Below are 13303 nucleotides of genomic sequence, written 5' to 3'. Positions count from 1 at the left end.
GTCGCAGCCTCCGGAAGGACCCTGGGGAAGAGGGTGAAGTCGCCTCGGGCTGCAGCGGTTGTGCCATCTAGGCACCAAGGAGCTGGCCCTGGTAGCCCACTCTGGTCAGCATCGCTTTTTTATATCCCTCTCATAACTTTCTCCCTTCATCTACACCATTCCTTCCCACAGCATCTATATCATGACATACAGTGTAGATTAGACATAGGAAATATATCTACTCGATTATGTCACCTCATTTGCGATTTATTGAATACCATGTATTTCCAAACTACCCTACAAATTATCGTTTCTGCAACTCATATGAACAGCTGCCATAATCCAAACCGATAAAAATATATATATGCACTTTATATATACTTATATATATATATACACATAGTCACTTTTTAGTGACAGAAATGCAATTTTTGTATTCTAGGGAAAAAGATGCTAGCAACTGATGTGCAATTATAACAAAAATTGATGAATCAGATGCAGATTGCACAATAGGAAAGTTAACGTATTTCTAATCCCAGAGCAATTGCTTTAGAAACCTAAAAATTATAAAAGAACCATACATTAAAATGCATTGCCTGCTCCTTTGGAAAACGACACAGCTAAGTGTGTGTCATTTATGCCATGACTTTATAATAAAAAATCGGTATGGTGGAGGTTAAACAGGTGTACACACACAGACATGAAGCAAAATGGGCTTCAAAATCACATTTTAACTAACTTGCAAATTACTTTAATTTTTAACTCCACAAAATTTAAAAAGTAAATTTACAAGTACCTTCATTTTTTTCAGCTTCAGTATTCAGGAGGACTCTGACTTCCAAATTCTCACTTTAAATGAAAGTTTGCAATTTGTATCCCCTGCAAAATAAAAATGAAATACACATAATAGATACATTTTATTACAGTTTAAACAATCATTCTGTATATTGTAGAGAACTGGTGATTTTAGTGACAAGGCTTAATATTTATTATTTTCTCCACATATGTTTGAAGCTTTTTAAACAAATATTTGGCCAGTATTTTTAGTCAGACAGTTTCAAATTAAACTGTTTGTAGAACCTGAATGAAAGCCCACTGAAGTAAAAAAAAAAAAAACAGTGGAAATTAAAACAGGCTCAGAAAATAACCCAGAAGCAAAATTGTACAACTGTCATGGTGGTTTATTTGCTTGAAAATCTGAAATTATATTTAAATAAGAAATGCCATAGTGAAGCTTGTGTGGAGGGGCCAAATCGATTTTAACAAATGTGGACAGTTATGTCACAAAGAAAATGATAATACATTTCAATTTTCTTTTGAAAATGTTCACCTTTAGGGGAAAGTGTGTAACTGCAGAATGTAACTATTCCTGTCGAACATACATATATTAATAGAATCAAAAGGACATAAAACTGTTTAACTTTTGCTCTGATATGAACAATAATATGTAGCCAGACTTTGTATACATTGCTGAGAGTCTTGAGAGTCTACTCTTGCTTTTACTCCTCATCTGTCTCTTTCACTCCTGAATTACCTGAATGTGCTCCCTTGTCCTCCTCCAAGCTTCGCTTGATTCTTCACTTGAGGAATCTTGACCAGCCTCCTCAGTAATGTCCTCCAGAGTTCTTTTCTCAATCAAAATGTTTTTTTAATACCTATCTACCATATCTGCAGCTGTCTTCCTACCTTGATGGTGTGTGGAAGGTACCTTCCATCGTCTATGGAACATAAAAAAACAGGTGTTAAGCAGACAAGTCCTTTCATTGTCCTCAGCTGGTATGACCCAGGACACCACAAATCATGATGCTGTCACAGTGTGACACATTCACAGGAGCTGCTGCTACCATTAGTGTAAATTCAGCTGAGATGATTTTGTGCTGCCAGCAGAATTTTGGCTAATGGTAAAGCAGTTAAGAGATTAGGTAATGCTGACAGCCAGTAGTGCTGAAAGGCTTGAAAGGCATTAAGGTGGAGATTAGTTGCTAATGACTTGCTGTAATACTGGTCTACAAACCAGCCTTATTTAATATTTTCAATAAGAACTTCATTGTAAAAAGTAAGAATGAATGAATGTGGTGTGCTGGTAATGCAGAGGTGAACAGGAGCATCACTACAGAGGAAAATCAGCATAATGCCCAGAAGTTTTTGGTGACCTAAATAATGAGAAGCAGTGCAACAGTACAAAATGCAATAGATTAGGGAGCAATAGAAGTACCTGTTTAAAGTTCCTTTTAACAGAAGCACAGCAGTTGAAAGTGTCTGAAGAGATACAAGACTCGACCTTTTTTTTTTTTGTTTTTATGAGATACTATATTTTTCAGCCATGAAAGAAAAAAAAAAAAAAAAGTCAAAAAATGTGCAAGAGAGCTACTTCCTGTAGGTAATGGTAAGCATTAAGGTAGTTAAGTACTGAGGCTTCTGTTAGAAGCTGTACTATGTTTTGCTGTCTTGAGATCACATCAGGCACAGAGGAGGGTCACTCTGATGAGCTAGGGAATACAATGCTATTACAAAAGAGGAGAACAAGTGAGGGTTTAATAGCTCCGGGCATAGCCATTCAGTGAAGTATTTATGGGTTTTCCAGTGAATACTTTTTGTCCAAAAGGCAGAAGGTAAATAAGAAGCAGATAAATGCCAGAGCATTTATCTGCTAATCACTGTGCAAGCACACCTTTAAAATCTGAGCTGAGAAAGGGCTGTGATTGCTCTCAAAAAATACATGAGTTGGTTAAAGATTACGAATAGAAAGGCATCACTTATAGTGAAGGAAGTTATGTACAAACCATTAATAAGTTTGTAATTAAAAATAAATTAGGCTTAAAATTAGAAGAAGGTGAATAACAATTGAAAGTTTGCAAGAATTCCCCAAAGAAGAAACATTGTGGTGGTAAGATGTTGATGTTAAGATTGGCCATGATTGGTGTTTAAAAGCAATATAACAGTTGGCTTCCTTTGTTATCAGAATGAAGGCATAGACAGAATCTATGCACAGATTCTGTGATAGGGTGTTACATGTCAACAGAATTCATCATTTTAAAGAAAGTGAGATGAATCTAGTGATAGAACAAGGGGAAATGGGTTTAAACTCAAACAGGGGAAATTCAGGTTAGATATAAGAAAGACGTTCTTTACTGTGAGGGTGGTGAGGCATTGGAACAGGTTTCCCAAAGAAGTCATAATGCTCCCTCTCTGGCAGTGTTCAAGGCGAGGTTGGACAAAGCCTTGGGTGACATGGTCTATGGTGAGGCACCCCTGCCCATGGCAGGGAGATTGGAACTAGATGAAAGGACTAAGGTCCTTTCCAACCCTAACCATTCTGTGATTCTATGACTTACATGAATATGGAATAGATTATGGTTTAGTTGGGTTTTAAATGTAAGTAAGAGTACTGATTGTCTTTGGACTGCTGGTGTTCCAGGAAAGCTAAAAGTCATGTGGAACTCTGTTTCGTTTGAAGCCTTAACTGATTTGTTTATATATTATCTTTAAGCTGTGATTGCTGCTACATTTTGAAGGCCAGATCTTTCTTGTGATTCTGTACAGCACAAAGTAGAAAAGTTTGTGGCTGTTTTTCTCTTTCTACAGCAATTTTAGCCCTATTTACTAAATCACAGGTCTTGCAAGTCTGCTGAGCTATCAAAGGTCAATTAAATTAGTAAAGAAAATCTGAAGTCAGAATACTTTCTTTTGGTATATTGTCAAGAGCTTATATCGCAAACTGATGAAGCTCAATTCCCCCATATCAGAAAAAATATTTTTAATTTCATCAAGAGTAATTGAGACTAAATCTTGTCATGTAATCACAACTGCTATTCACCTAAATGCTTAGCTGTTACTTAAGTAAATATTATTTGAAAAAAGATATCCAAAATGTTCCAAAGTAAACAGAAGTGACAAATAGCAGTTATGAAACCCATACTGATTTTGAATGAAGACTTTTGCAACAATTTTGTTTAGTGAAAGGTCTGCAGATTAGTGGGCCTGTCTACGAGTGATTACTGAATTGATTCATTCACTTCAATCAGCTTGATCATGCTTTAAAAAGGTAGTGAGTATCCATTTTAGTGTACTGTTGCTGCTGCCTGAAGACTCCTCACAGTAGATTGTATTGCTGTGTTTTTATCTAAAACGTTAGTTTGTTTGGGTTTTATTTGGTTGGTTTTCAAAACTAATTGATATACCTAAATTCTGTATGCTAATTTGAAATGTTCATGATTTATGATGAAATAATAAACATATGTTTCTGGTTTATTCCCAGATTCAGAAGAGGAAATGAAAGCATTAGAAGCAGATTTATTGACCAATATGTACACATCAAAGGTAATTGTTTTTCCTCTGACGGGTAGCAAGCAAATGAATTCTCATTACAAACACAGAAGTCTTTGCACAAAGTAATAACCTATGGTCTAGACCAAAAAGTTCAGTGCTAGACATTACTTTGGTGCAATATTTTCTCCAGTTCAAAGGAAATTTAAAGGTGTTGATGTGACACGCTAAAAGTGCTCCTCGCTTGTAACACTGGTACTTTCATTAAACTGTCAAAACTGTGTTATGTGCAGAGATGTAAATCTATTGGAGGAAATGTGTTTCCAATAACATTATGCCTGACGAAAGCTAACTTAACCTTGAGTCAAATCCGTAAGTGCTATTTTTATGCAGAATTTTTCCTATATGCATATAAAATTAAGACAGTCATAAAGAAATAGCTGATAATAGTTATGCTGATTTTGGTTTAAGAATTTAATCATACTATTAGCACAGGAATGGGGAGACCTGACTGTGAAAATAATTTGATAAATGAGATTTCCTTGACAAGTTGCCAGACTGTAAGCAGTGTACATGTTATTTAATACAAACAGACAAATATTCAGTTCCAATCTCATATTGACAAGGTGAAGCAGCAAGTGTTGCACATATCTACTGAGCAGGCTGATAGATAAACACTTTCTTAACAGTGTTATTTTCCACAAATGATCTAAGAAATATATAGTCTAATATTTCTTCAGCAACATATTAATGAACAAACACTGAAACAAGTGCCATGAGCTTAAGTTTGAATGCTTTATTCCTTTGTTCTAATGGAGTTCAAGCTTAAATTCAATGGAAAACAAAATGAGAAATGAGAAATCTTCCCAAAATAATTTCACAAGTCAATGACTAGTTGAATGTTAAGGACAAAACCTGCCTTGAAGACTTCCATATTTACTGTATTTGCTTATATGTGAGCTTTTTCACAGGATTATTTGAATAGACTAGAATAAGAAATGAGGTCCGAAAACAATATTGTTTTCATCCAGTCTGGCAGTTCTTGGGTTCCCATGTTCCTTACTGGCATGATAATTAACCTTAGATCCTAAATAAACCTGTTTACCACCTGCTTCTTTAAAGTACAGAAAGACTCATAGATATTCTTTTCCTGAGACAAATAGAAATGTAGGAGGCTGACAAAAGTAGTTCTTTCTCTATGTGGCAAAGCATAGTATGCCTCAGAGGAAACCCTACTGCTATTGGTATTTCTGCTACTGACTTCAGTAGAACTGTGAAGCTAACCTCCACTTCCATCTTTTCCTCCCTTTCAGCACAGAGCACAATCTCAGGTAACCAAAAATGCACAAATAGAGTGCACCAGCTGATAATATAATGGTGTTTGTGACAATACTCTTCTATGTAGTTTTGCACTGTATAGGTTGCTATTCAATTTTTTTGCAGTTTATACCATAACTCAAGTGACACCTGAAGATGACGTAAGCAGTAGATTCATGGTGGAGACATTGCTTTAATTCTACATTAAACTGCTTAAATCACCACCTAGAATTCATCAGTTTGACATATATGGTCTCTTGACATCAAAGTAAGGCATGATGGAACCACTAAAAAGTGTACATAAGTGCTTTCTACAAAAGGGATAATATTAGTCAATTTATTATTGAAATTACAAGTTCTTTTTATTTTTTCTGTTGTCCTCTGCTAGCTTTTAACCCTCATTAGAACAAAAGTATGGTTCTGGTGTGAGAGGCAAATTTGATATGGGTAATAACTATTTTATATTGTGCCTGAGATTTGGTTCCAGTTGAGGGCAATTACTGTTGAATTACATTAAACCTCTTTGACACTGGCTTGGTAATAAGCAGAAAGGAAGATTCAGACAATTTAAATAACATTAAGATGGAGAGAGGGGGGAAAGAGAATTAAAAAAAGGAACAAAAATTGTTTATGAAAGCTCAGATCTAAAAATGCTGCAAAGTGGATTATTACTTGTGGTTGTAGTATTTGACAGAAAAAATCTTCGTAAGTAGGTACTTGTGAAGTATAATATCAAAACTGCAGTTAGAGTTTAAGCACACACCTTTTACAACCTTCAGGAGTCTATCCAATATGGAAAAAGTTACTTTATGCTTTTGACTTCAAGACAGCTGTTCAGTGTCTAGTGGCCCTTTTCAAAGTGCTCTTTAAAGTCATATTCATGCTGAATCACTTTCCATCTTTAAATTAGTATGTCCATGCTTATTACAACCTGTCTTCAACATTTAATACAGTTTATTACCCTTCCCTGTTGTTAAATTTTAAAGAAGATACAAGGATCAAACAGGTCCCTAAAATGCTTTGTCTTTTGTCTAAGATAAAACGCAAAGACACATTTGGAAGATCTGGTAAGACAACACAACCTGAAGTACCACGATTATGCAGTTATCTGCTCTCTCTATTTTGTATTAAATAAATAGCTCTATTCCCAGTTTCCTAAATACTTGCCTGAAACCACCACTTGCATGAAGAATGTTCCGAACATAAACAAGGCTGAGATTATGTTAGCTAAAGGGGGTGGGGAGTAGGGGGAGAAGAAAAAAAGGAAAGTGTTTCTTTGAAGAGTATATCATCACTAGAATAAAATTTTGAACCTTCTGAGGGTCCATCCACCTAGGATGCCTATTGCTGCCTGTATGTGCCCAGAGAATTTTGCCTTGTTGTCAGAGGCAGACGAGGTTACAACTACCTAGGAGTTACTGACTTCCTTACTCAATCATCACATAAAATTTCATTATGTTTGCAGACATAAGTATACACCATGGAGAAACTGTTGTAGCAGAACTCAATACCATATCTGCTTAAGGACAGAGAGTATTTTTATTATGGCTACATGCTGAAAAAGAACTCAAGTATTATACCAAAAAGGAACCATAGAGATACTTCATTACTTTGGGTTTTGCTTGATTATGAATAGGTTTTTCATCTGCTTTCACTAGATAAAGACAAGAATATAATAGACAGAGAATGAAACTTTCTTTTTGTGGGGGAGGGAAAAAAAAGCATTTGAGTGGTATGCACTGGAACATAAGAAGTATCTTAAGCAAACTATCAGGGGTATCATTTAACCAGAAATGGAAAGAGATTCTCTAATCTTTCATGGGACAAGCCTGTTGTCAGAGAAGGAAATATTCTCAAGCTCATTTCAGTTTCTTAGATGATTTAAAATTATCTTTCAAGTTATATGAGGTGTGGGAAACCATATATCTGAGTCCTATTTCAGAAGCATGCTCAACAATGGAAATGCATATATTGTATTCACTTCAGCATTAATAACTTTTAAATTTTGATTCATACTGCAGTCTCTTTTGTTCCTTCAGATCATTCCCAAATATTTTTCAGGATAATCTTAAAAAAAAATTAGTTCTATCTTGGCAGATATGGGTTCCTTAATCTGTTGTGTGGGTGTTTTCCAAAACCTGTCTTGAGCAACTGTAGTTGTTATTCCTTAGACCTGTATCGCGAATATATCACACATTGGAAATGTAACTGAACATTTGGGTTACGGCCATCTTAAACTGCATTTTCACATATTCCTTTAGGATAAGGGCCTCAGAGATTTCCAATTATCTATAAAACAAAGCTGTCTGATTGTAATACTCCTTGCTATAATAGTGGAATGAAAAAGTATGACTGCTTGTTCAGTGACTGGACATAACCTGTTTAGTTAAAAAAAAAACATTTCACTCTTGATTGATTTAAGTTTCTAATGCTTTATAGTCTCATTCTGTGAGCTGTCAGCAGTGTAAGTCAGAAGCAGGTGTACTTAAAAATATTTTGGGGTGATACATGTGTGGTATTAATGGGAATTAAACTCCCTTAGACTCCCTTACCAAACAAATATGCTTGCAGACAGCACTGCAAAAATTTTTCCCCTAACCTCATAAATAGCAGCTAAGACCAGTTTCACCTAATGAAGCCTGCCATTTAAGTATTTTGCTAATATACAGAGGAAAGTTCCTTTAAACATAGACATGCAGCAGGCTAATATAAGGTGGTAACTTTAGACCAAACAGATGCTATAAATTATGCAAGAAGGCATAACAAATTTCCTTATCCTTTCTCTTTAGTTCCCATCCACTGGAATATTTTTTTAAATTATTTTTTTTTATTTTTAAAATCTCAGAACTCTCACTTGTTCATGTAGCACTACCCCTAGGTTTTATTCTTCATTGCAATTTAGCTATTGTAGTGCTAACTCCCATTTCTTTAGTATACCCAGGAGAGATAAGTGCACTGGAAGTCTCCTCATTTGTCATGGAAAGATCCATATTTTTATATTTCACAAATATTTTAAAAGAGACCAAGGAAGATTCTAAAATTGCAGTGGATGCTTGTTCCTTTTGCTGGTTTAACTTCTGTGAATTAAACTAGGTGTTCTGTGAAGAGGTTAATTTTTATTTTGAACCTATCACATCTTTTAAAATAATTCAACAGACTAATTAGGGCACCTAGATGGGACAACAGATGAGCTCAAAGTAAACAACACAGAACCAATTTCAAGCTTTTGAATCAGATGAGAGATTTGATTTCTTCTTAGCCTCAAAACAAAATAATCATTTTTTCTTTTTTTTTTTTTTTCCCTCTCTGAGCCGTGTCAGGAATCTAAGAACACAAAGTGGTTTTATTAAAGGGCTAAATTATTCTCATTTTGAAAAGCATGCATGTATCAGCTGTATATTGCAGTAGTGGTTATGGGTAAAAGGGAATTTTTGGTAACTAATGCTGATAGTGATGCCAGCCTTTCTTGTTTTCTTCTCTATCCCTTCCAATTTTCCCTCTGTTCCCTCAAAAAATAGTAAAGTGTGATGAATATGCATAAATCTTGCATGCAATGACTTTTTGTTAGGAAGATATTTCAAAGAAACAACCTAACGTTCAGCTAAGTAAACACTGCATCCACACTTTTAATTAATGCCTTTAGTATGTAAAAGCAAATGTCTTTGTTAATGTAATACTTATATTTAACTTTGTACAGCCAGGAAAAGAAGCAACTACATTTCAGTTAATGGGTAAAGCATGGAAGCCTTTCCCAGTAATAAATAGGAATTTGCTATTTGGCATTTGGAGATTGCTATGTCATCAGTTCTTGTTTAAGAAAAGCAATTTCGATACTCACCACTAAAAGTAGTATAATCTGAATGAAATAATTAGTAGTGGGAGAACCAAGAGAGCAGCAAAGGCATGCAATGCAGCGAAAGAGTTAGGAATTAGGTTTTTCACTTTTTTCTATTGATAATGAAAACTAGGGAAGGCTGTTGCCACATCTTCTTGGAAAGAACAGTACCAGTGAAAAATTATTTTTCTCAACATTTTTTAAGTGAGAGTTAAATATCTCTCTAATAATGGAAGGTATTATGGAGCAAGCAAATTTGAGACAAACCATAGTGAAATTTCTCCATTTCTGTCTTTCTGTAGCATTTCTGAATGAGGTCCATTGGGGAACACCTAAATACAGTCAGTCTGAGTTTTTCAGTCCAGTTACCAAATCAGGAATACGTTGTTTACACAACTCTGTTTCATCTTTTCTCTATCTTTATCTAAGCTCACAGACCTTTGGTTCACATCTCCCAGGCTCATGACTCTTCAGCATCCAAAACTCCTGGGGCTTACAGACTCCATAACTTCAGACCCAGCTTCATCAGACAGCTTGCCCTGAAGCAGGGACTCCATTCCTTTTATCAGGGAATTTTGAAATTACTAGTATTTGTTCTGAACTGGGGAGGAGTATCTGGTTAACCACAGTCATCCACCTTAAATTACAGTACTGGGAATTTATCCTGTGGGCTTGACTCATTGTCCTTATTTACACCTGTGAATTTATATAATATTAATTTCCATCTGTGTTTTTGTTTGCACCTGTGCAGAATGTCTATGAAATGCTGCCTTTCTGGTTTGGTAACAATTTAGTTTTTCATTGTGTATATCTAACTGGGGCATGAGGCTGCAGGGAAGCAGACTTGGTGTATTTAGTAAATGAGTTGCCCTAATTATTGTCTGAAATTTGAGCAGACAAAAAGTACTTCAGACACATGAACTTGTTCCTACCAAAATATTTGAATGTTACACATTATTAATAAAAAGCAAAATAAAAAATGCAATACATTAAATAGTAGGTGTTTGTATTTCCAGATTAACAGAGCAAAACTTCCTTACTGGAAAATGACCCTGCTAAATGTCTGCAATCTTGTCAACAACATAAACAACCAAGTGGGGGATACAGTAGAGGTAGATGAAGAGGATTTTGTTTCAGGAAGAGAGCTTCCTGCTACTCTGGATGGCTTCAGCTTGGAAGCAATGCTGACAGTATATCAGCTTCAAAAAGTTTGCCACAGCAGAACCTTTCAGCATTGGGAGGTAAAACAAGCTGTCACAAATGCATGTTTCAACTGCTGTTAAACTCTCAGGCTCAATTTGTAATGATTTTTTTTAAAACCCATACCCATGTGATCCTCATCACACTGCTTGAGCTTTTCTTCCATTTTTTATGTTCTCTAATGCCTTTAATATACCTCTTATTGAAAGAGCTGTGAATTAATGTAGTTTCTGATGATTTGAATGTCTATTTCTTATATTGACCTACAGATAAATGAGTTATTCTCAACTATGTATTTTCCCCATTCTTTGTAGCCATTCCAAGGAACAAAACAAACACATGAAAGTGAGCTGTATGCCAGAACACAAAAGTAATATCTGTTTAACAGACATGAAGTTAATGCAGATTTACTGAGGCAGAGTTTCTGAAAATGCTTTTAAAGGCCCTAAGGCAAACTGGATTCAAAATGCATGGACACGAGCCCACGTATACATGTAATTTTACCAGGCAGTCTAGGCTTATCATTGCTAGGAAACCAGCAAGGGAACTCTTGTTTTTTGCTTCCCCACACCTAAAGGCAACCTTGGAAGTTGACATTGTGATTGTATGAGGATTGCTGTTCTTAAAAATTGATTGTTTATAGTCCATTTGTGATACTTACTTTAGCACAATGATCATATAGAGTCGCATTGGGCACAATCCACTTGTGTTGTTACATATTACGTTAAAAGCTGCTTTGCAGAGTGAAGAGAGGTATTTGGGTGTCACTACCCACTTTCCAGTAAACCCAATTTCTTCAGCTATTGCAGATTCATGGACAGTCTGGCTGAATCCTGATCCTCTTTCATTTGCTGAATCACAGCTCTGTATTTGCAGGCTTATTCTCAGTCCTTCACATTAGCTGGCATGGTCCATATGAAAGACTGCAACAGTTTTGAGAACCAGAGTTTTCTGAGGATTCTCTTCATCTCTTCATTTATTTCTGAAAAGGAACTATCACAGAACTCATTAGATGCACTAACCCATATGACATAATCACAGTTCCTTACTTTGTAGTTGTATCACCTGTTCTGGTGGCTGGGAATAATCACTCCTAACAGTACTGCATGTGAAATTGAAAAAAAAATAAAATATTCCTCTCTCAGCTTAAGCGGTGCAGAGGTTTACAAGACACAAGAAAAGAAGAGATAGAGCCAGAGGGAGAAGGCTTGAAGAAGGCTTGAAATAAACAATTTATGTAATGAAAGAAGTTCGTGTGCTCTTATTCATTCAGGATTGACTCCAAAGTCTGTTGCAACCATGAGAGTCTTTCCATTCATTTAAATAGAATTTAGATGAGCACTCACTCATCAAGTAATTGAGTGACAGAGTTCGATTGCTTAGGGAAATACCGGGATGAGTGCAAAAATATTTTCAGTCTAATGCCTTTCAGCCAGCACTGTACTCGACCATGGAAGAACGTGGTGAGACAACAGATGAAATCTTAATAGATAAAGCAATACAGAATCTGAACAAAATACTCCAAAAACTCCAAGTAAAACTCAAAATACAGTTATATAAGAAATTCTGATTGATAAAATATTGGCTTTCTTGTGGTTTATTTAATTTCTTATTTATTACATATTTTGATTTTTTAGCTGTAGGAAGTTGCAGATAAAAATATTGCTCAAAAGCTGAAACCAGCTAGCAATGGGTGTTTTAGGAGGTGTTTGGCCTGAATGAGTGATTACAGAGTGACAATCATTAGGAAGTTTTCAGTCAATTTGACTGAAACATACCGGGTTTCCTCTCGAGTCAAAACCAATGATCTTGTTTGTTTTAATGGAATTCAAATATCACATCCATAGGATCCAGCTCATCTTTAGTGTGATCTTAGTTCTCTGTGTTTATTTTTTTTTTTTTTTTTAAATCTGCAGCTGTTGTGGTAAAGATTTTTCTTGGTGGCAGGTGTTAAAATAAAGTGTTATAAAATTTCTAGGAATTTAAAATCTTCATTACCAAAAAAAGCTGGTAACATTGTGTCTCTTCTTGCATCCTACAGTTACTTCAGCAAGATGCTTTTGATCTAGAGAACTCAAGCCAAGACAAGGAAATAATGAAAAGAAAAAATCCCTATATTTTGAAAAGGCAGCTACATGTGAACAAAGCTAGAAGACCATACATACTCAAGCGAAGTTCATATTACTGATGCAGCAGAAGAAAACAATGTATATTTAGTTTCTAGGTAACTGTGCGTTATGGTTATCTTATTTAAATCTAAAATCATACTTGTGTGGAAATATGTTATGGAAAATCATGAAGTTGATAACATAACTGTGTCTTTTTTGCAATTGATGTTTTGATTGTGATTTTTTTCCTACTTGAGATTAATTGGACCAATATATTTGCAAATAAATCTAGTTTCTAAGCATGATGTATTGTACGAAATGGAGATTTCAACGTATTCCCAACAATAGTGTAGTCTTTTCCTATTTTATAAAGCACATTGACATAAACCAAGTAAAATTGATACTGTCCATAAACCCTACTGAGAATCTTACAATTTCCTAATGCAACACCTCAAACATATATACACTTGCAAATTTTTATATAATACACTAGTCAGAACTACCACAGTATTTTATAAATTGGCCCGTTTAATTTACTAAGGATTAGATCGAAGGAAGGAAACAAACACTATAATTTAACTATTAAATGGCAATTTCA

General features: G+C 35.2%; 1 protein-coding gene across 1 annotated transcript in view; it reads left to right on the top strand.

Moving 5' to 3' along the window:
* Positions 1 to 13009, top strand: part of NTS (neurotensin) — a 13322-nt gene extending 313 nt beyond the window's left edge. Inside the window, exons 2-4 of the mRNA XM_010013928.1 lie at positions 4235 to 4299; positions 10414 to 10638; positions 12639 to 13009. Coding sequence (XP_010012230.1) covers positions 4235 to 4299; positions 10414 to 10638; positions 12639 to 12785 — 437 coding nt within the window. The 3' untranslated portion in view covers positions 12786 to 13009. The remainder of the gene's footprint in view (positions 1 to 4234; positions 4300 to 10413; positions 10639 to 12638) is intronic.
* The last annotated feature ends 294 nt before the right edge of the window (positions 13010 to 13303 follow it).

This window comes from Nestor notabilis, unplaced genomic scaffold (assembly GCF_000696875.1).
Source record: "Nestor notabilis isolate BGI_N333 unplaced genomic scaffold, ASM69687v1 scaffold20474, whole genome shotgun sequence".
Lineage (NCBI taxonomy): Eukaryota > Metazoa > Chordata > Aves > Psittaciformes > Psittacidae > Nestor > Nestor notabilis.
The sequence above is the reverse complement of the archived record's forward strand: the minus strand, read 5'-3'. Positions and strand labels throughout refer to the sequence as shown.